This window comes from Saccoglossus kowalevskii, chromosome 17 (assembly GCF_978046115.1).
Source record: "Saccoglossus kowalevskii chromosome 17, keSacKowa6.1, whole genome shotgun sequence".
Classification (NCBI taxonomy): domain Eukaryota; kingdom Metazoa; phylum Hemichordata; class Enteropneusta; family Harrimaniidae; genus Saccoglossus; species Saccoglossus kowalevskii.
The window spans coordinates 10844952-10867520 of NC_140657.1; the positions used below are offsets into that span (position 1 = coordinate 10844952).

At 35.7% G+C, this 22569-nt stretch overlaps 1 protein-coding gene across 1 annotated transcript in view; it reads right to left on the reverse strand.

The window, feature by feature from the left end:
• Window positions 1–3335: 3335 nt before the first annotated feature.
• Window positions 3336–22569, reverse strand: part of LOC102807216 (protein SCAI-like) — an 80780-nt gene continuing 61546 nt past the window's right edge. The window contains exons 4-14 of the mRNA XM_085491846.1: window positions 21519–21614; window positions 20241–20337; window positions 19533–19631; window positions 18399–18551; window positions 17256–17387; window positions 8950–9051; window positions 7715–7890; window positions 6456–6537; window positions 5575–5821; window positions 4927–5027; window positions 3336–3624 (exon numbers count right to left, since the gene is read on the reverse strand). Of these exons, the coding sequence (XP_085347972.1) occupies window positions 3481–3624; window positions 4927–5027; window positions 5575–5821; window positions 6456–6537; window positions 7715–7890; window positions 8950–9051; window positions 17256–17387; window positions 18399–18551; window positions 19533–19631; window positions 20241–20337; window positions 21519–21614 (1429 nt within the window). The 3' untranslated portion in view covers window positions 3336–3480. The remainder of the gene's footprint in view (window positions 3625–4926; window positions 5028–5574; window positions 5822–6455; window positions 6538–7714; window positions 7891–8949; window positions 9052–17255; window positions 17388–18398; window positions 18552–19532; window positions 19632–20240; window positions 20338–21518; window positions 21615–22569) is intronic.

A 22569-nucleotide genomic window follows, 5' to 3' on the forward strand; every position in this document is an offset into this window, starting at 1 on the left:
CTTATCCAGCAACAATGTTTACATAGCAACCAATTTTACAGGAATGCTAAAATATTATCTTGTGCATATACAGTTACTGTAAAAGGGTTAATTTCTCACTGGGTTTTAATTTTGCTTATTTCGCTGACTGGAAAATGCGCTAAATTAAAACCCACTGAATATGTAAAATTGAGCATAGAACACATTATCTAAATGATAAAACCGTGAATTTAAAACCCACTGAATATGCCTGAAATGGTAAATCAGCGGAATTTAAACCCAGTGAAAATTAGTCATTTTACAGTATATCAAATGCAACAGATACAGAGTTAGAAACTGAAATCCATGACAAGATTTTAGGTTGTCTATGGAAACAATCAAGATTTAACTACTTCATTTGGTTTATGACATGGACTTTCAACACCATATAGCAGAGAATACAAGTTTCAGCTGGAAAGGACGACTTCATCAATGTTTGATTTCTGGTCAATGGCACTTGCAATTAAAAAAAACAAACATATAACATACAAATATAAATCTAAAAAAAATAAATATGACTACCGTACCAGTATACTCTCTACAGTATGCAAAAAGATATATATAATATTTATATAAAAACATTTACAAAAATACATTCAATAGTTACAGCAAAGGCGTGTTCACATCACACCAACAGCTATAAAACCTTGGTATTATTGATCCTTATTTCATAGCCAGCAAAGTAGTTCGAATACTGTGAAATACTTCATTTTAGCTGGAATTAATTTTCGCTGAAAAGACTTTGGGTGTTTTGTATGGAATTTATTTTCACTGATTTTTGACGAGTTGAAAGTGAAGTATGGAAAAAAGGTACAATGTAGATTCCCTAGATTTTATTTTCACTGAATCATTCCTTCAGTGAAAATTAATTCCAAGCGAAAATAAAGCATTTTACAGTAATTCTAATTATTTGTGTTTTCTATGTGGGTTTTTTTAAAATTAATTTAAATTAGATTTATTTCTCAATTGTGAGAATTTGTAGTAGTGGGCACTGATCTGACTTGTATTGCATGCTAATGATTCTAAACAATGTACAGACTGGCACCGTTTTTTTTTTCAAGATATGAAAGAACCAGACGGTTGAAAAAGACACTGAAATGATAAAGAGGTTTCATGTCCTGTGATATCACATGACTTCATGCTCTATTCTGATTGGTCAGTGAATTATACTCTTACTAATAACGACAATAGAATAGACATTTGGTTTAAAAGTTATCAGTGTTCATCATACAGTACAATTTTTTAGATTTGAAAGAACAAACCGTAAACATAAAACATGTGCAAAAATAGACCCATGGTATATGGTGCACCACAATTATGTCATGATTTTTGTTGATTTTGAAAAATGACCATCATAACACTGAAAATCGAGAGGAACTTTAACCTTTTGAATGTTTATTTTTACGTACCGTAAAATCTGTATTAGAAGCCGCATCCCTAATAGAAGTCGCACCCATTCTTTTTGAATAATTGAGAACCAAAAATTCATCATTTCTCATATGTGTAGATGCTCTAATAGAAGCCGCATTCCCTTTGTTGCATTGTACCATTTTAATAGAAGCCTCGGCTTCTAATACAGATTTTACAGTACTTTTCAAAAACTTTGTTAATTTTGGACCGGATGGACATAATCCATTGTCTATAAATCTTCAACAAAGCTTGAAAAAATTATTTGGTGAATGGTGACAAAGTTGATTTTTGTGGTCAAATGGTTCATTTTGAACTTGATGAATAATTCTTATTTATGGTGGATTTGTGACACAAAAACTCAAGCATGATAAAAACGATGCCAAAAATAGGCTTTCTGAAACCCAGACAGTTAGACTGTACCCCAGACCATTCGTCCCGGTGTTATCGCTATCGCCACACGAGACTCCAGCTTGTCTCCTATACAATTTTCCTTCCGCCCACTTAATTTTAATATTCATATGACCTTTGCACTGACATCGATAGCCAATCGCATTCGACCGCGGACGTCACTCTAAATAAACAACTGAATAAATTAATATACCATATTTGGAAGATAGCGGGTAAATTCAACGTTGTTGGTGTGTTCCTTCGGGTTCCGAAGTCGCACGAAACGACTTCATGTTCCGTTATCTTTCGCAAGTAAAACAGGTCGATATGTATTAAACATGGCATTTGTTTTCTTGTTTTAACCCCCTTATTACGCAAGCTTCCGTCGAAGTGGTGTTTTTTTCGACGATTTGTGGCATGTTGCAAAACGAACGAAACATTGCGGCATTCTTAGCGGTGGATAAGGGATCGACTATGTCGTCACATTTATGTCTCGTTTGAAAGAGAATAAACAACCGCTCAGAAAAATATGTTGCTAATATTTAAGTGCGGTGCCTTGAAATCGCCTGCCCGACGTCCAAATTTCAAAAGGATGTTCGATTTGCAATGACGACCGTTCATATGTACTAGGCGACGTTACTAATTACTACTAGGGTCGGTGTTTGCATTAAGAATTATAGAACAAAAGATCAGCAAAGCGGTGCTTTTGTCGGCGATTTTGTCAAAGGGAATATTGATAAAATGTTGCAAAACAGAATCGCGAGTTGGGTGAAAAATTGCGCCGGCGGCATTCTCAGCGATGGCGACACCCGAGAAACATCGTGTCACGGTGCATTCGTGCATCAGTACACCGAAGAAATACATACATATTGTTGCGGACGACTATTGTAGACTGTGTTCGTGTAGTCTTCGAGTTTGTGGACAGTTAAAGTCGTGTGTGAATTTATTCAAGCCAGGAAAAGCAGGAGAGATAACTTATGGAAATCGTCTTTCCAATTTGATCCAGTGCGACGTTGTGAAAGGAGCGACTCTGTCGTCTCATCTATGTCTAGTTTGTAAGAGAAAGATTGATAGCGCAGAAAAATCCGCCAATAATGTAAAACAGTGGCGTGAAATTGTCAGTCATTCTAATATCTCCCAACCTGTGAACGAAAGGGTTAAGCGTGCTGCCTTGAAATCGCCTGCCAAAACTAAAATGGCGCGTGTCACGTGATTTTGTTTACTAAAGATAGCGTGGGCGTTTGATTGACACTCAACTCATTAGTATTCCACCAATCACAGCTACATCTACTTACTGGATGTGCGCAGTCAAATTGTATAGGAGACAAGCTGGAGTCTCGTGTGGCGATAGCGATAACACCGGGACGAATGGTCTGGGGTAGTTAGACTGCGATGGATCTGAACCCTGATCAAGTGTACTATGTCAGCTGATCTGTTCAGTTTTCAACTGTATTAAAAAGAACAATGTTGTCCATATATCAACTATCAAACAGAAAAAGTTCAAAATCAGAATATGTATGCACGATTTCGCTTGTTCACTTGGACAGACACGATGTGAAGACAGTACAGTACATTCACATGCAAAACAGTTTTGTTTTTCATGTTTGTTGGAAAAACATCCCAATATTCAGTGAGAACCAATTCAGCACAGGATTGGGAGGATAATTATTCGAGTTCTGATACTTCCAAGAACAGCGCCCTCACGTCCAGAATTGAAGCTAGCTCCAGGATCCATTTGTGTAAGTTGACATTTTCCAGGATGTCACATCCTTTCATCTCTGGATGGGATTGTGGGTAATATGTATCATCCTGTAAATAATGAGAGAATAATTGGAATCCAGATGTAACATCATAAAGAAGAAGAAAATAATCAAAACATAAGCAAACCTCATCAAAGGTTTTCCTAAAGTCATATCTGTAAATCTCAGCCAGTGACCTTAGCCCCCCATTTCTAACGTACCCAAGTACTGTAAAATTACTAATTTTCACTGGGTTTAAATTTCGCTGATTTACCATTTCAGGCATATTCAGTGGGTTTTAAATTCACGGTTTTATCATTTAGATAATGTGTTCTATGCTCCATTTTACATACCGTACTCGACCGCGTTAGCGCCCATGCCCTGGCAAGCGCCCACCCCCCACTTTTGCGCAATTTTTATATTTGGGGTCACATTCGGCAAAGCGCCCACCCCTTCAAAATGCAACTAATTTAAAACTTGGTCTTGCGTAACGAATATTGGTAATCGTTTTTATATGATACAGCGTGGATATCGGCCGCTGTGAACATGTTGTGAATGCGTAGAACACGGTAACCGTGCGTAAACTACGCTTCGACAATGACCTGTTAATACAAGTAAAATGCGGTAAATATTTCATGCCATATTCAGTTTACCTCTCAAAAATGGCTAGTTACTAGTTTTTTGGAAAAACCATGTCGTTTATTCGCTGAAATCAATTCCAACAGATCCTACTTCGACATCGATAATTCACTTCCGCATTGCGTTGCCGGAAAGTCTTCGGGAATTTCCAAAGAATTGCGTCAGTGCAACACAGCATTCTGATTGGTAAATAACCAACTTGACCCGTTAGGTCAAAGGATGCTGCTGCAGGTCAAATGCAAATGCATCATGGCGGAAAGTGATTTTCATCGAGAGTTTGCGTACGATCCAACACCTTCGTCAGTGGAGATAATATGACAATTTTGACTTCGACTGTGTTCCAACAGACTCAAATGTTTTTAATTTCATAAATTCTGGTGGTGCGTAATTAATATTGTAATAAAATGTGCATATTTTTTGTGATCATTTCTGTTTCTTCATTGTGAAAATCAATGACGACTCAACTAATTTCGTAATTTGATTTTCCCTCAAAGACGTAATCTGTCACTTGATGAATCAAATTTTTCATTTGCACTCTTTTTCGAGGGGGGTGCTCGGGTAAGCGCCCACCCCTAAAAAATCGTGATTATCTGAGTTGAGGCCCCTGGGCGCTAACGCGGTCGAGTACGGTATTCACTTGGTTTTAATTTAGCGCATTTTCCAGTCAGCAAAATAAGCAAAATTAAAACCCAGTGAATAGTTAACCCCTTTACAGTATGTGATAGATACTCACTTTAAATCCTCTGTGGTATTTGAGTGTTACATAACAGAAAACAAATCTGAGCATGAGAAGACGAAGGAATTCATCACCATAGAATTGCATATACGTATGATCTGAAAAGACAATGAACAATACTTTGTTACAATTGGTAATGTAATAAACTTTCAAGTTAATAAATAGAACAGGATTTAGTAATCACTTTATTCCTATAAAACTATCAGTACTATGGAACAAAGTAAGAGGTATGTCAAACTGTTCTGAAAAATATTACTTATTAACACATCTCACACATTCCACTCAAAGACATATTCTTTTATTTAAAGGGTGGTAGTTGTTATGTTGCGCTTGTGTGACATTTGTGTTGATAAACATTGATTTTCCCACAATCCAATGAGTTCTTCTAATGGTAATCACAAGTATGAGGTTTGACCTGGGGGCGATTTGCACTAATTACCGCCGGTGACTCCTTTGGTACCTTCCAATACACCTACAAAATACCTCGTAACGTCTCAGTTTGTACTCGTTGATCTGTGCAACAGCCAAAGTCGCCATCTTTGTTTATATGAGACCCATATATCTCGCGCATGCATGGCGAGACGACTACTGCCCTTTAACTTTTTAGAAAAGACAATAAAATCAGAGAATTTTAAAAAAACTCACCTAAACTCCTTGATTTTGAAATGAGTGTAGCAGTCTCTTGGGTTACCATAGTCACATGCTTTTGGCATTTCTCCCACAATGCAACTGGAATATCGCCAATGTCACACACATGACAAAATGCAGTGAGAGGGGAGTACATGAACAGGGTAAATAAATTGCCTTTTGTGTTTTGATCTTGTAAGTTCTTTGGCAGTTGAGTTGGTGACATCAGACACACTAATGGCTGACCAAACAGATTTGGAACATTCTAGAAAGATATAAAAAATAAAGAGAAAAATGTTGACTGGCACTTTTGCTCTGCATGACACCTGTGACAGTTAACCTTTTTACCACCAGACTTTCTCGCTCAAATTTGTCTTCACTTTTTTCTTATATTCTTCAATAATTCTGTAAATGTACCCTAATTTTGAAGCCAACAGACAAAATTTGAGTCAGTTTTCACTCAAAAAATTTGGCTATTTTTGTCCCAATCTTCTGAAGGAAGGTGCAGACTATTAACAGGATTACATTGTGAATTTGTGATAAAAAGAGGGAACTGGTGATGAAAAAGTTAAGGATGCCTATTGACACATACATTCACTGACATTTTTTCAATGATTTTGTTTTTTAAATACTGTAATTTTACTAGAGACACATTTTGGAGAATTTCATAAGTCAGTGAAACTCCCGAAATTCTGTAGCAGTGAAAGTTTCACTGGGGTCCTAAATAGACACATTCACCAATTTTTTCCTTCTTCAATTGCAAAAGATCACCCAAGGAAATTGAACAGTATACAGTGTTAGGCTCCCTACCGGTCATTACTCCAATGCAGCACAACATCCAATAAGATGACAGTGATTTTGACCTATGAACTACCGGTAACTCAAGATAATTCACTCACCTTAAAAACAACGCTATTAGTACTATCCACTACTAAGAACAAAGGTTTTCTTGAAAATGGGTACAAGTCTCCTGGATGTAAACTGAATGAAAGTAAATGAAATATATATATCAGTACAGTACAAATAATTTACCCTTTCACCGCCAGACTTTCCAGCCCTCATTTTTCTGCACTTTTTTTTTTATATTCTTCAATATTTCTGGAAATAAACCCTAATTTTGGAGCCCACTGAGTTAATTTCTGGTTTTTACTAAAAAAATATGGCTACTTTTTTTTGCAATCTTGAAGGAACTATAAACGGAACTATTTTGTGATTTTGTGATGAAAGAGGGAACTAGTAGTGGAAAGGTTAATGATAGCAGTGTAAAGTACAGATAGTTTGGAGTGTGTTACACAAAGTGGCTACATAACCTAAAGTTATAACCATTACAGAAACCAATTAAAGAACACTATGCACTGTGATTGACCCCGAAAATAATTCTTTGTTGTCTGAAACTACAAGGCTGCAATAAAGAAATCTTGACTCTAGAGGGCTGCAGTTATATATACCACGTTTATGTCTACAGTCGTTTCACAGTGATTTTATTATATGACAAAAAAACTAAAAAAGTAGATCACATTGCCTCCAAATATAACTGTTATAATTGTCCTCAAATTGTTGCTTATTGTTCCAAATAGCCTCGTCTCATCAGCACAGTCTTGATGCATTTTTATTTTATCAAACATTCAAGAGTGACAAGTTTTGTATTTATATTTATTTTATTTATAGTTATGTAGCTTTCGAATTTCAGCCCACAATTTGTATATTGAGACAGGAAGAAGAGAAAATGTACGAAGAACAGATAGATTATGTAAATTCTGTAAGAATCTTGTTGAAGATGAGTTTCATTTCCTACTTTATTGTCCACAGTATTTGGATTTAAGAGAGAAATACATTCCACCATACTATTTTAATCACCCAGATCGTACAAAGTTTATACAGTTATTGAAAACCAACAACAAACAAATACAAAGGAACCTTGCACGCTTTTTGCGACACGCATTTTTAAGTAGGGGGAGTTGAGAAATAATTATTATCTATATTGATGATAAATATTTTATTTTCATTTGTTAAATATACTTTCTAGTGTTCAATAGAATTACTTTACATTTTCACATTTGTACATAAGGGTGGTGGCCAAAGTACTGAATAAAGTCTTATATATATATATATATATATATATATATATATATCACCCAAAAAATCAATCGTTACTTACCAATGCATTTCTTTAAGTAAGTGAGACCTTTTCATTTGTAATGGTTCACCTGGTTCACGTCTGTTATTAGTGACTACACCACCATAGTCATACGCTCCTTCATCCTCTGGTCTTTCTGATCCTGATGAGCCGTCCGCTGAGAGATATATAAGAAGAGCAGCATTGGGAGGTAACTCCTAGTGTGAATAAAAATCAAACAAAGCTTAGAAAGAACTTCTGTGTGCTGTACCATATGGTCTGTAGATTGTGTTTTACCATCCCCACAGCATGTGTATGCACCAAGTGTACGGTAAATTACTGGTAAGTGATTTTTGATAAATCATGATATTTCCTAATTTATTCAAATAAGGTCATTCATATGCATGAATTTCAACTCTAATCACATCCATATGGATTATACTGGAACATGATATACCACGTTTCAGTGAAATCTGAGTGGTAGTTGAAATAATTATGGAAAACCTAAATTTAATTAATTTATATACTAGTAGTTTATATTTATATAGCAATTAATATGCAACCCTAAATTGGTCACTTATGTGGATTATCCTGAAACACATATGTACAAAGTTTTATTGAAATTTGTTGAGTGGTTATTAAGAAAAAAAAAGAAGGGGGGGGGGGCGCAACTGCAAAGACGTCCACTGTGAGATTCACATATGGGCGACAACAAGAACATTGCTTTAACTATGACCTATCATTTACCAATCATTGAGCAACAACTTAATCAAAATAACCAGTAGGAAATTAGTATCAGTTTGAGCATTACAAAATCAACCTATCAAAAATTGGCGGGTTTGCTGCTATTTTGGTACTTTCGATTTTGAGGTGGTCACATTTGAAGTTTTCTGATTCTCACCATATGTGACATTACATATGCCTACAAAGTTGACTATTAGAAAGTCTGGAAAGAACAATAGGAGAAAAACTGTGTAAACTATTTATTTCCTTCATTTACTTTTGTGCTATATTTTTGTTTCCATGATGAATTTGCTGTTAAATATTGTATTTACACTACACATTTGTATCTGGAATAGTTTTTCAAAAATATTTAGGCATGCAAGATGTTTTTCTGTTGATAATCCCTGCATGATTTTTTTTCAAGAATGAATTTTTGTCTGTGCAAAATGTTTTTTCCCCAATTATGCCCCCCCTGAGTTTCTAATGGTCAACCCCTAGGTATATTGAATTTATAGATCGACAATTCACTAATAACCCAATAATATTATTCATACCTTGAATCCTGCTGAAAGGAAGGTAAAAAGCTGACCAAATGTGGGTTTATATAATAAATATTTATGTGGGTTTTCTCGCTTTCCTGTTCTGTCACCATTTTCCTGTAAATAGAAGATTATAGTTACTATTTATGATAAGTACTGGAATTATAATTCAATGTTGTCTTGATGTGAAATATTCAACAACTTCTAATATACACAGGACAATAAGCTTGTTAATAAGCCTGATAGTTGACCAAGTGGTACATATAATTTGCATATTAGTATTAGGCCATGCATACCACTGGTTGTTGACCAAGTGGTACATATAATTTGCATATTAGCATTAGGCCATGCATACCACTGGTTGTTGACCAAGTGGTACATATAATTTGCATATTAACATTAGGCTATACATACCACTGGTTGTTGACCAAGTGGTACATATAATTTGCATATTAGCATTAGGCCATGCATACCACTGATTGTTGACCAAGTGGTACATATAATTTGCATATGAACATTAGGACGCACATACCACTGCTTGCTGACCAAGTGGTACATATAATTTGCATATTAGTATTAGGCCATGCATACCACTGGTTGTTGACCAAGTGGTACATATAATTTGCATATTAACATTAGGACACACATACCACTGCTTGCTGACCAAGTGGTACATATAATTTGCATATTAGCATTAGGACACACATACCACTGCTTGCTGACCAAGTGGTACATATAATTTGCATATTAGCATTAGGCCATGCATACCACTGGTTGTTGACCAAGTGGTACATATAATTTGCATATTAGCATTAGGCCATGCATACCACTGGTTGTTGACCAAGTGGTACTTATAATTTGCATATTAACATTAGGACATACATACCACTGGTTGTTGACCAAGTGGTACATATAATTTGCATATTAGCATTAGGCCATGCATACAGTACTCATTCCGCCCAACCTCCCGCTTTTATCGCTTTTTTTCCGACCGCTTATCGCTTAATTTCCGACCGCTCGCTGCTTTCCGACCGGAAACCGACCGCTTTTTTTCCGCTCGCTCGCGTTCGCTTTTGTTCGCTCGCTCGCTCGCTTTTGTTCGCTCGCTCGCTCGCTCGCTCGCTTTTGTTCGCTCGCTCACTCCTGCTATGGCTGGCTTCAGAAACATCCGCTTGCCAGCCGACCGCTGGAGTAACAATGATCGTACATTGTATGTATCAACTTAAGTTTGTATTCGTAATAAATTTAGGTTTTAATGACGATTCAAAACACAACGCCTATTGCTTCTCTGTTTTGGAACAAAGACGCCTTCAAATCACTTGACACATTGTAACGTTTGCTACGCAAGTCGAGCTGTGACCTGTATTTACATATTTACGTCCTTGTGTGTGTAGTTCAAGCAGCTATATAACTAGTCAATCGCGATATGTATTGAGTACTAGTATTTGTGTGTTGTGTGTGTGTTTCTGTGTGTGATTTTGACTAAATTTATTCCGAACGGCGCTCAAAATAATTTGACACTTTGTTATTTTTGAACGCAACTCGCACTATGACCCTTACTCAATTTGCATAAGTAATACGAATGCTGTAGTTCAGAAAATCTATTGGTTAACTTTTGCTCGTGTCTGGGTGCGCAAAACAAAACTGCACATATAATTATCGCATAGCTGAATTTCTACAAATCAATTGGACTTAAACTACTAGTATAATGATTGTGACGATTAATCGCTTGTCTGAGTACATGCGGCGACGAATTATTGGATTGGCAGCAGCCGGACGAAAAATGAAAGAGATATCGGAACAGTTTTTGTTGAGGAAAACAAAACAAACGCAGCCAGTGATACATTTTGAAAACAAAAATACAAAATAATCGCAATCAGAGGCGCCGACCACGCGCGTTGGAAATAAATAAAACGTGTTGTGACAGTCTCACCAAACTCTTTCACTCGCACAATATAATTATGTTATTTCCCAAAGCACTTATATTTAATACATTGACGAAAAACACCGCAAGAAAAATGTAAATCAGGCTTGTAATTACTACTCGAACGCAATGTTGATCACTGTAAAAGTGGATAAATTCGAACCGTCATCAAATTCAAAATTCAAGCGATCTCGTTGAATGTCAAAAATAAACTCGATGTTTAGAAAGACAAAAACAACACCATATTAGAGTGCAAAAAAAGTTAGCAGCAAAGAACGAGAAGTGCATGTGGGAAAGCGATGAGTGAACTCGAGGAAAATTATGCTGATGTGAGAACAAGCCATATACTCGCGGAGTACTCGCTAAAACATCGAGAAAATGTGCCATTTCAAAGGGCACCCTTACAAATAATGTCTGCGATTGTGTGAACATGAAAACGTGCAAACAAGGAACAGAACTCGTGGTCCACAAGGAAACTTAGCGATGACGCAGTTAGATGTATACGGCTGTTGAAAACAGAGACTCCTTCGATCTCATATAAGCAGGTTCACGTGGATGTATCATTTTCAACTTTTACCAACAACGCTATGATAATAAAGACATTGTGAAATTCATTTGTTTTTATGTAGAAAAATACAGTAATTTTACCAAGTAAAATCATATTTATTAAAATTGTTGTTCATACACGAGTTGTCGAACACACTACATAGTTTGTAATTTCATCTAGCTCCTTTCAGTCACGATTCAAAACAAATAAAAGGCACAAATATAGATAATATAGCAAATTATTTTTTTCTGTAATATTCGTGTGTAATCAGTAATTATGAAAAAAAATTATGGGTACATATGAAATAGATTTCGTTATGAATTATTCTTAATATCAATTTCTAAATTATTTTGTCAAAATCAGTTTTTTTTCCAGGTTTTTTCCCCAAAACGAAAGAATTTCGTAATGTCGGGAACGAGAAGTTTTTTTCTTATTATTATTTTTTGGGAACGGAAAGTCTTTATCGTAGAGCTTCGCCTCGGTTGACAATGAGCTCTTCGGGTCGCTAAAACTGTATGTCCACTTCTGTTGGGGTGAACATTTGTATTATTATACTGAATAAATCTTAGAACAGAAATGGTGGCACTCAATTATGGCAATCTTCCAGCTCATCGTTAGAAAGATTTTAGGAGGCAAATTTAATCTTGAAGGATTGCAGGAAATTGACCCTTACCGATTCATATTTATGAATTAATCGGGATTCAGGTATCATAGTGTTTGTAACAGGAAGAAAAAAAACGCTTTCGCGTGGGATTTTTCATGCAAACATTGTGAATGGTTCCCCGACACTGATTCCTTTTTAACTTTAAATTTTTCTAAGACGCGGCAAACCCTGCTCATGACCGGAGACGTCGTCGAGATGCAGATGCGATTCCTCTTAGCAACGCGTTCTATTTATTTTCAAAGCGTGTGGTCGGCGCCTTTGATTGCGTTTATTTTGTTCTTTTATTCAGTGAACGTAATCTATCACTGGCAGCGTTTGTTTTTTCGCGTCTCACAACTTAATGTCCAAGCTGACTTTGTTTTGGCTGTAAGTGAACTACGTACAGCTCATGAAAGTATTTCGCCCAGAGTTCGCAAAAAAACGGAATACCCTGCAAAATTTGAATCCTTTATTTTATAACGAGACATTGGGCGCAAACATAAAAACCATAATTGTAATTCAACAGATTTATGTAACGTGTTAGTCCGCTTGCCAGCCGCCTAGTTAGAAAACGCGATCTCCAGTGAAGTCGGTGTCGACAACTTCGGACAAGTAAGATGGGCGCTGGCCGACATTACATTTGCAAGTATTGTATTTGTTTGACAAATTGTACACTACGGTCATTCTATAACAATCGATCAGTCGTTTTTTTCACAGTCTTACTATTCCTGCAGATATTCTTCAATTGTTATAGGTGCCACGGATTTTAACATAACTACAACTTGACCCGTGTTAAACCCAAACCATGCGTGCATGACAACCGTCACCCTACACACGGTTTAACTCAACGAATACCGTTCTCTACAGTAGACATTTTTCGCTCTCCACCAAAAATAGAATGGTTTTATTTCATATTAGTTGTGTCTGTGTCAGTGTCGTATTTGATTTCACATGTTTGGTTCGATCTTGTTTATGGTGTACATTATTATCACCAATTTTATATGGCCGTGTGATCCACCGTATTTTTTTCAACGGTCGTTCTATAAATTTCTAATTGTATTTATTCTTATTTTAACATCATAAAAACAAAAATGATACACTTGTACATGAAACAGTAGGTAATGAACTGTAAATGCGGGCGGTTGTGCTGTCAGGCGAGCGAGCGAGCGAGCGAGCGATTGCGCGAGCGGATACTTCCAGATTTGCGCGGTCGAAAAAAAAGCGGAAATTGCGCGGTCGGATTGAACAAAGCGAGCGAAAAAAAAGCGATCGAAATCCGGAAGCGGGCGGGAGGTTCGGCGAAATGAGTACTGTACCACTGGATGTTGACCAAGTGGTACATATAATTTGCATATTAGCATTAGGCCATGCATACCACTGGTTGTTGACCAAGTGATACATATAATTTGCATATTAACATTAGGTCACACATACCACTGCTTGCTGACCAAGTGGTACATATAATTTGCATATTAGCATTAGGCCATGCATACCACTGGTTGTTGACCAAGTGATACATATAATTTGCATATTAACATTAGGACACACATACCACTGCTTGCTGACCAAGTGGTAGATATAATTTGCATATTAGCATTAGGCCATGCATACCACTGGTTGTTGACCAAGTGGTACATATAATTTGCATATTAGCATTAGGCCATGCATACCACTGGTTATTGACCAAATGGTACATATAATTTGCATATTAACATTAGGACACACATACCACTGCTTGCTGACCAAGTGGTACATATAATTTGCATATTAGCATTAGGCCACGCATACCACTGGTCGTTGACAAAGTGGTACATATAATTTGCATATTAACATTAGGCCACACATACCACTGGTTGTTGACCAAGTGGTACATATAAGTTGCATATTAGCATTAGGCCATGCATACCACAGGTTGTTGACCAAGTGGTACATATAATTTGCATATTAGCATTAGACCATGCATACCACAGGTTGTTGACCAAGTGGTACATATAATTTGCATATTAGCATTAGGCAATGCATACCACTGGTTGTTGACCAAGTGGTACATATAATTTGCATATTAGCATTAGGCCATACATACCACTGGTTGTTGACCAAGTGGTACATATAATTTGCATATTAACATTATGCCACACATACCACTGGTTGTTGACCAAGTGGTACATATAATTTGCATATTAGCATTAGGCCATGCATACCACTGGTTGTTGACCAAGTGGTACATATAATTTGCATATGAACATTAGGACACACATACCACTGCTTGCTGACCAAGTGGTACATATAATTTGCATATTAGCATTAGGCCATGCATACCACTGGTTGTTGACCAAGTGGTACATATAATTTACATATTAGCATTAGGCCATGCATACCACTGGTTGTTGACCAAGTGGTACTTATAATTTGCATATTAACATTAGGACATACATACCACTGGTTGTTGACCAAGTGGTACATATAATTTGCATATTAGCATTAGGCCATGCATACCACTGGATGTTGACCAAGTGGTACATATAATTTGCATATTAGCATTAGGCCATGCATACCACTGGTTGTTGACCAAGTGATACATATAATTTGCATATTAACATTAGGTCACACATACCACTGCTTGCTGACCAAGTGGTACATATAATTTGCATATTAGCATTAGGCCATGCATACCACTGGTTGTTGACCAAGTGATACATATAATTTGCATATTAACATTAGGACACACATACCACTGCTTGCTGACCAAGTGGTAGATATAATTTGCATATTAGCATTAGGCCATGCATACCACTGGTTGTTGACCAAGTGGTACATATAATTTGCATATTAGCATTAGGCCATGCATACCACTGGTTATTGACCAAATGGTACATATAATTTGCATATTAACATTAGGACACACATACCACTGCTTGCTGACCAAGTGGTACATATAATTTGCATATTAGCATTAGGCCACGCATACCACTGGTCGTTGACAAAGTGGTACATATAATTTGCATATTAACATTAGGCCACACATACCACTGGTTGTTGACCAAGTGGTACATATAAGTTGCATATTAGCATTAGGCCATGCATACCACAGGTTGTTGACCAAGTGGTACATATAATTTGCATATTAGCATTAGACCATGCATACCACAGGTTGTTGACCAAGTGGTACATATAATTTGCATATTAGCATTAGGCAATGCATACCATTGGTTGTTGACCAAGTGGTACATATAATTTGCATATTAGCATTAGGCCATACATACCACTGGTTGTTGACCAAGTGGTACATATAATTTGCATATTAACATTATGCCACACATACCACTGGTTGTTGACCAAGTGGTACATATAATTTGCATATTAGCATTAGGCCATGCATACCACTGGTTGTTGACCAAGTGGTACATATAATTTGCATATGAACATTAGGACACACATACCACTGCTTGCTGACCAAGTGGTACATATAATTTGCATATTAGCATTAGGCCATGCATACCACTGGTTGTTGACCAAGTGGTACATATAATTTACATATTAGCATTAGGCCATGCATACCACTGGTTGTTGACCAAGTGGTACATATAATTTGCATATTAGCATTAGGCCATGCATACCACTGGTTGTTGACCAAGTGGTACATATAATTTGCATATTAGCATTAGGCCATGCATACCACTGGTTGTTGACCAAGTAGTACATATAATTTGCATATTAACATTAGGACACACATACCACTGCTTGCTGACCAAGTGGTACATATAATTTGCATATTAACATTAGGCCATACATACCACTGGTTGTTGACCAAGTAGTACATATAATTTGCATATTAACATTAGGCCATGCATACCACTGGTTGTTGACCAAGTGGTACATATAATTTGCATATTAACATTAGGCCATGCATACCACTGATTGTTGACCAAGTAGTACATATAATTTGCATATTAAAATTAGGCCATGCATACCACTGGTTGTTGACCAAGTAGTACATATAATTTGCATATTAACATTAGGCCATGCATACAATTGATTGTTGACCAAGTAGTACATATAATTTGCATATTAACATTAGGCCATGCATACCACTGGTTGTTGACCAAGTGGTACATATAATTTGCATATTAACATTAGGCCACATACCACTGGTTGTTGACCAAGTGGTACATATATAATTTGCATATTAACATTAGGCCATACATACCACTGGTTGTTGACCAAGTGGTACATATAATTTGCATATTAACATTAGGCCATACATACCACTGGTTGCTGACCAAGTGATACATATAATTTGCATATTAACATTAGGACACACATACCACTGCTTGCTGACCAAGTGATACATATAATTTGCATATTAACATTAGGCCATGCATACCACTGCTTGCTGACCAAGTGGTACATATAATTTGCATATTAACATTAGGCCATACATACCACTGATTGCTGACCAAGTAGTACATATAATTTGCATATTAACATTCGGCCATGCATACCACTGGTTGTTGACCAAGTGGTACATATAATTTGCATATTAACATTAGGCCACACATACCACTGGTTGTTGACCAAGTGGTACATATAATTTGCATATTAGCATTAGGCAATGCATACCACTGGTTGTTGACCAAGTGGTACATATAATTTGCATATTAACATTAGGCCATACATACCACTGGTTGTTGACCAAGTAGTACATATAATTTGCATATTAACATTAGGCCATGCATACCACTGGTTGTTGACCAAGTGGTACATATAATTTGCATATTAACATTAGGCCATGCATACCACTGATTGTTGACCAAGTAGTACATATAATTTGCATATTAAAATTAGGCCATGCATACCACTGGTTGTTGACCAAGTAGTACATATAATTTGCATATTAACATTAGGCCATGCATACAATTGATTGTTGACCAAGTAGTACATATAATTTGCATATTAACATTAGGCCATGCATACCACTGGTTGTTGACCAAGTGGTACATATAATTTGCATATTAACATTAGGCCACACATACCACTGGTTGACCAAGTGGTACATATAATTTGCATATTAATATTAGGCCATACATACCACTGGTTGTTGACCAAGTGGTACATATAATTTGCATATTAACATTAGGCCATGCATACCACTGGTTGTTGACCAAGTGGTACAAATAATTTGCATATTAATATTAGGCCATACATACCACTGGTTGTTGACCTGGTGCAGGTGATGAGTCGTTATGGTGGTGGTGATGATGGATGTCATCTCCCTTTGGTTCTCTTTCTAATGCCTGTAATATTCTGTACATGTCAAGGGTCAACTCACTGAATTTAATCTGTAAATAATAAATATTAGAAAATTCAAAATAACTTGAGAAGAAAATCTGAGGTTACTACAATAATCCTGCAAAGTATGCACAAAGACAGTGCAATGATTGTATAGACACATATCTTGTGATATACACCACAATTATACACCATTTCTCTCTGATAAGTTTAATAGATAAAATGGCAACGAAAAAATGGTTTACACTGTGCTAACGTTTGGGTTCATTAACAAAATTTTATTTCAAGCATACATTGTATCGCTTCTACGTCTAATGTAGACAAAGAAAAGTGTTTGATTGTGGTGTCAATAACCGGGAATGTGTTGGTGGCGTTGAATGTAAAAATGAACTGGAGCAGATATGTTTTGGAATGAATACAGATCAGCCTTTTAACAGAACAGTAAATTTTCAGCACAATATGTATAAAAGAATAAATAATCTTGTAATAGGTGAACATTTTAGACTGTAAAAGCCTTTAATGTGATTCCATTCTCATCAAAACATGTTTCTTCAATAAAATTTAATTACCTGTTATATCGATTAATACAATTAAATGAACAGTGTGTATAACACGCAATATAATTCACCTGGCATTTCAAGAAGTATTGTCCTAACAAATTAGATTACTCCTATCTACATTCAGTGAAAATAAAATACCTTTTTTCCTATATTTTTCATTAAACTTCAAAAATCAGTGAAAATAAATTCCATACAAAACACCAAAAAAAATCTATTCAGCGAATATTAAATCCAGCTAAAATAAAGTATTTTACAGTAAAACTCTTGAACAAGAGTTTTTTAAATTGTATCAAAGCATATATGCAAGACCGAATTTGATTTGTTAAAAAAACCTGTTAGCAAACAAGCTTATCTTTGATTGGTCTGATTGTTGGGTGTTAGGGTTGGATAGCCAATCAGACACAATGTTGTAAGTGTCTTTGCATTGACTTGAGTTTTCACTGCCAGTTAAATTATACTGTCTTTACTGCCAGATGTATAATCATAATAAGATGTTGTTACCTGTTCATTACAATTGCCAATGATCAGTGCTTCTTGTAATGTAAGATATACATGTTGTCCTCTGTCCAATGCCGGTACGCCATCTTTACTTAATCTATGTGTTAATACTAATGGTTTGGTATCTGTCTCTATGACATTAATTATCTGCTCTGCCTGCAATGTAAACACAATCACTGAATACGTTATTATAAGTCATTATCGTGAAATTGTTAAAATGACATATTTTTACTACTGTTTTGTAGTTGGGAGGGAACTGATTGTGAAAAGATTTAAAACAAAATTTAGGATTTAGTTTGATCATGGACACACGCCCATTATTACGTAGGTCATTTTTAGTGAAGTTATCTTATGCAGCAAGTATCACATGGTTTATATCAAAGATTAGTTTTTTTTTCATCTCACATCCCAAACCAAGCAATATTAAGGATGTGCAGCTCACACTTACAAGCATTAGGTATGTATTTGAATGTGATTAGTTCAAGCATTTCACAGATATGGCTGTGAAAAAGCACCATTGTAAACAAAATGGCTGCCAGCTTTCAAGATCCCTTACAAAAAATATGATGTGCATCAAGGATTCCTTAAATTCTAAATATGTACAAAATTTGAATGAAATCTTGACTATGGTGCATCGTTTTGCACTCCAAAGGCTGTCAGATGGCAATCTTGAAAGAGACAGTAAATGAAATGCGCATATTTTGTTTAACTTGTGCCAACCAAAGTACAAGCTGATAATACAAGCCAGTTAGAGTTATCAATGTAATCACAATAAGCATCTGTGCATTACATTCACCATTCATAACATAAACCAGCAGCATTGTTTTTATTTGTTGTTGAAATTTTGATCAATAAATATATTACTGATTATAAATCATGTCTACTTGGTCAAAATTAAACAAGGAAACTATAGAAAAAAACACAAAAACGTGCAAAATTTTGGCTGACTGGAAAAATATTGATATTCAAAGGGTTTATACAAAATGTTCAAATAAGCTTTAGTGGCTGTTGACACATAGCATTTCAAATTTCAAACAAACAATAATACTTAATGTATGTTGTATATATCACAAGGGACTTATATTGAACACAAGGCAATGACTGTGGTTACCGGGTATATATAGATGGTATACATACATCAATAAATGACCTGATTTCCCCGAGCACTAGCTGCCATTCCAACTGATCTTCTGGTTCATATAAACTAGTATACTCTTCTATTTGTTTATTTAATTCCTGTCATAAAAAGAAAATACAGCTAAATGACAAAGCACTCATTAACCACAACTGGTTGAGATAAGTTTTTGCTTAAAAATACATGTATCAGGAGTATGTCTGATAAACACAGGCATACAAAGTATGTCTTATAAATAAATCTGAGAGAGACCCATCAAAGGTACATTTTTATCATTGCGAGTATGAAAACCATACAGCTGAGAGTTTTTAAGAAGTTGAAAATGTAAAGTTGATGTGGCAAATCACGTGACAATAATACAAAAAGCTCTTCTCAACTTTGTTAACAGAAGAGAAGTAAAAACTCATTCAAAACATAATTTCTCACCCAATGAACGTTTGAATCTTACATTAATACTACAGTTGCATGTCTCTTGAAGCGTCATCTGCACATGCGCAGATTTAAGTCCAAAGCACTGAACAGCTATTAATAATTATGCAAGAAAATGAAAAAAACAAACTGATATCCAATGTACTGTCAGGAAAGGGAGAGAAGTGAGATTTCTTATAGGATTATTACCACCTCTAGGTATCATAATAAACAGAAATACCCATCACATTTATGTAATTTGTACTTGTTATGAAAGAAAACAGCAACACTGCGTAACATACCTGAATAAGTTCCCGTACTAGACTGATTTTTCTGAGTAGCAAACACACCACCACAAACCGTGCATAATATCTCAACTTCTTCACACAAAGTTCCGGCCTGAGTAATGAAAAAATACAACAAGAAGATTAGGAGTGAGCAATACGAGAACTACTTTCTCGTTAGAACAAGTGGTCGTCAAATAAATTGTGCATACATTCATTTATTCAAATTGATATATCATTTTCTGTCCACTGCAAAATGTGTTATGTGTGAAATCAAACGTGAAAACAAGACGCACAAAGGTCATTGCACATTTAATGTCAATACCCTCTGAAAGATCAGAATTTCGACATTCAAAGTTGAGAATCAAATCATTCTATTTTTGAATGTGCCTTTCACACATAGTGCGTCAATGAATTGAAAATCAATGATTGTACATAGAAAGTTTTTACTCATGACAGGTAAACATTGAACACAAATAAAGTAAACTCATCACCCGAATACACTGAACAATTTAAATACTCATGGAATGTATTTTTGTGGAATACTTCTTTTGAATGCACATAACTATCCTTACTTTTTCATATTACAAGAGATACAGCGCAGCTTCAATAATGAAAATGTATTTTTGCCCCCAGTGGTAGATACTGTAAATTCTTTTGAATGCACATAACTATCCGTACTTATTCATATTTCAAGAGATATATTGCAGCTTCAAAAATGAGAATGTATTTGTGGAATACTGCCCCCAGTGGTAGATACTGTAAATTCTTTTGAATGCACATAACTATCCTTACTTTTTCATATTACAAGAGATACAGCGCAGCTTCAATAATGAAAATGTATTTGTAGAATACTGCCCCCAGTGGTAGATACTGTAAATTCTTTTGAATGCACATAACTATCCGTACTTATTCATATTTCAAGAGATATATTGCAGCTTCAATAATGAGAATGTATTTGTAGAATACTGCCCCCAGTGGTAGATACTGTAAATTCTTTTGAATGCACATAACTATCCGTAGTTATTCATATTTCAAGAGATATATTGCAGCTTCAATAATGAGAATGTATTTGTAGAATACTGCCCCCAGTGGTAGATACTGTAAATTCTTTTGAATGCACATAACTATCCGTACTTATTCATATTTCAAGAGATACATTGCAGCTTCAATAATGAAAATGCATTTTTCTGGAATACTGCCTCTAGTGGTAGAAACTGTAAATTTTTTTGAATGCTTGTTTATATTTCAGGAGAGATTCATTGCGGCTTTAATAATAATGAGGAGAGAACTTACCCTTCTTTATTTGCTTTGGAATAATACGCTCTAGCACGGATTGCAGAATAGAATGAGAATGACTCATTCAAGTAGTTCGTTTCACTGGTGCGTAAACTAAAACCAATCAAAGACAACATGCATTAGTATATTAGATTTACTGCAAGACCCTGAGTGTCACAGCAGGAAAGCAGCAAAATGGTACTATTAGTAGGTTTATTCTGCTACCTGTTTCAGACACTTGCTCGGTATAGGTTTCACACTACAAATAGAATTTTAATCAAGGTGTGAGGTCACATACTTATAAATGTGCGCTATTTTGAAAACAGCTTTTTACAATGGATTTGTGAATGGAATTTTAGTGAAAATTGTTGATAACTTAGAGCAAGTATAGTGGCAATTCACTAAGTCGCGGGTGTCAGGATTCAAGCAAAAATCGTGATTTATTGAGGGTCGCGAGTTTTATAGAGCTTTATCAAGAGGGAACGGCCGAGAAGTATGTAAAGTCGCGACTTCATACGTCCACACCTCGGTGTCAAGCTTCCGTCACCTTTTGCATCTCAGTAATTGACAACCAGTAGGTGTTAAGTTGTCTTCTCCAGACCCTTAACAGCCAATTAAATACAAGATGTATGAAACATTAGTTCTTATACTTCAAAACTGTAACTGGCAAGGGGTCACTATATTAAGTTAGGTAAACTTTTCTAATATTACCAATGCCAATGTAGTTGAATCAACTTCATTTTTGTGACTTGATGTGATTTACTATTTGAATTTAAATACTAGACAAATCACTTTTTTAATTCATTCATTCATTTAGTGGTTCTACAATGTACTTGTATGAGTAAAATAGCCCAGCTGCAAAAATCAAATTGAATGCTTGCTGCATTATATATTGATTCAAATGATTTGAATTTGAACTTTTTTATACTTCAATGTTAAAATGCTAATCTTTCAAGATGGGAATATGGCATTGAGGTATTTTCACTTCATTAAAACTGACCATCATCAGATGTGTATATCACATCATTAAGCATGGAAATACCCCTTTATGCATTTGTTGAATCCAAGA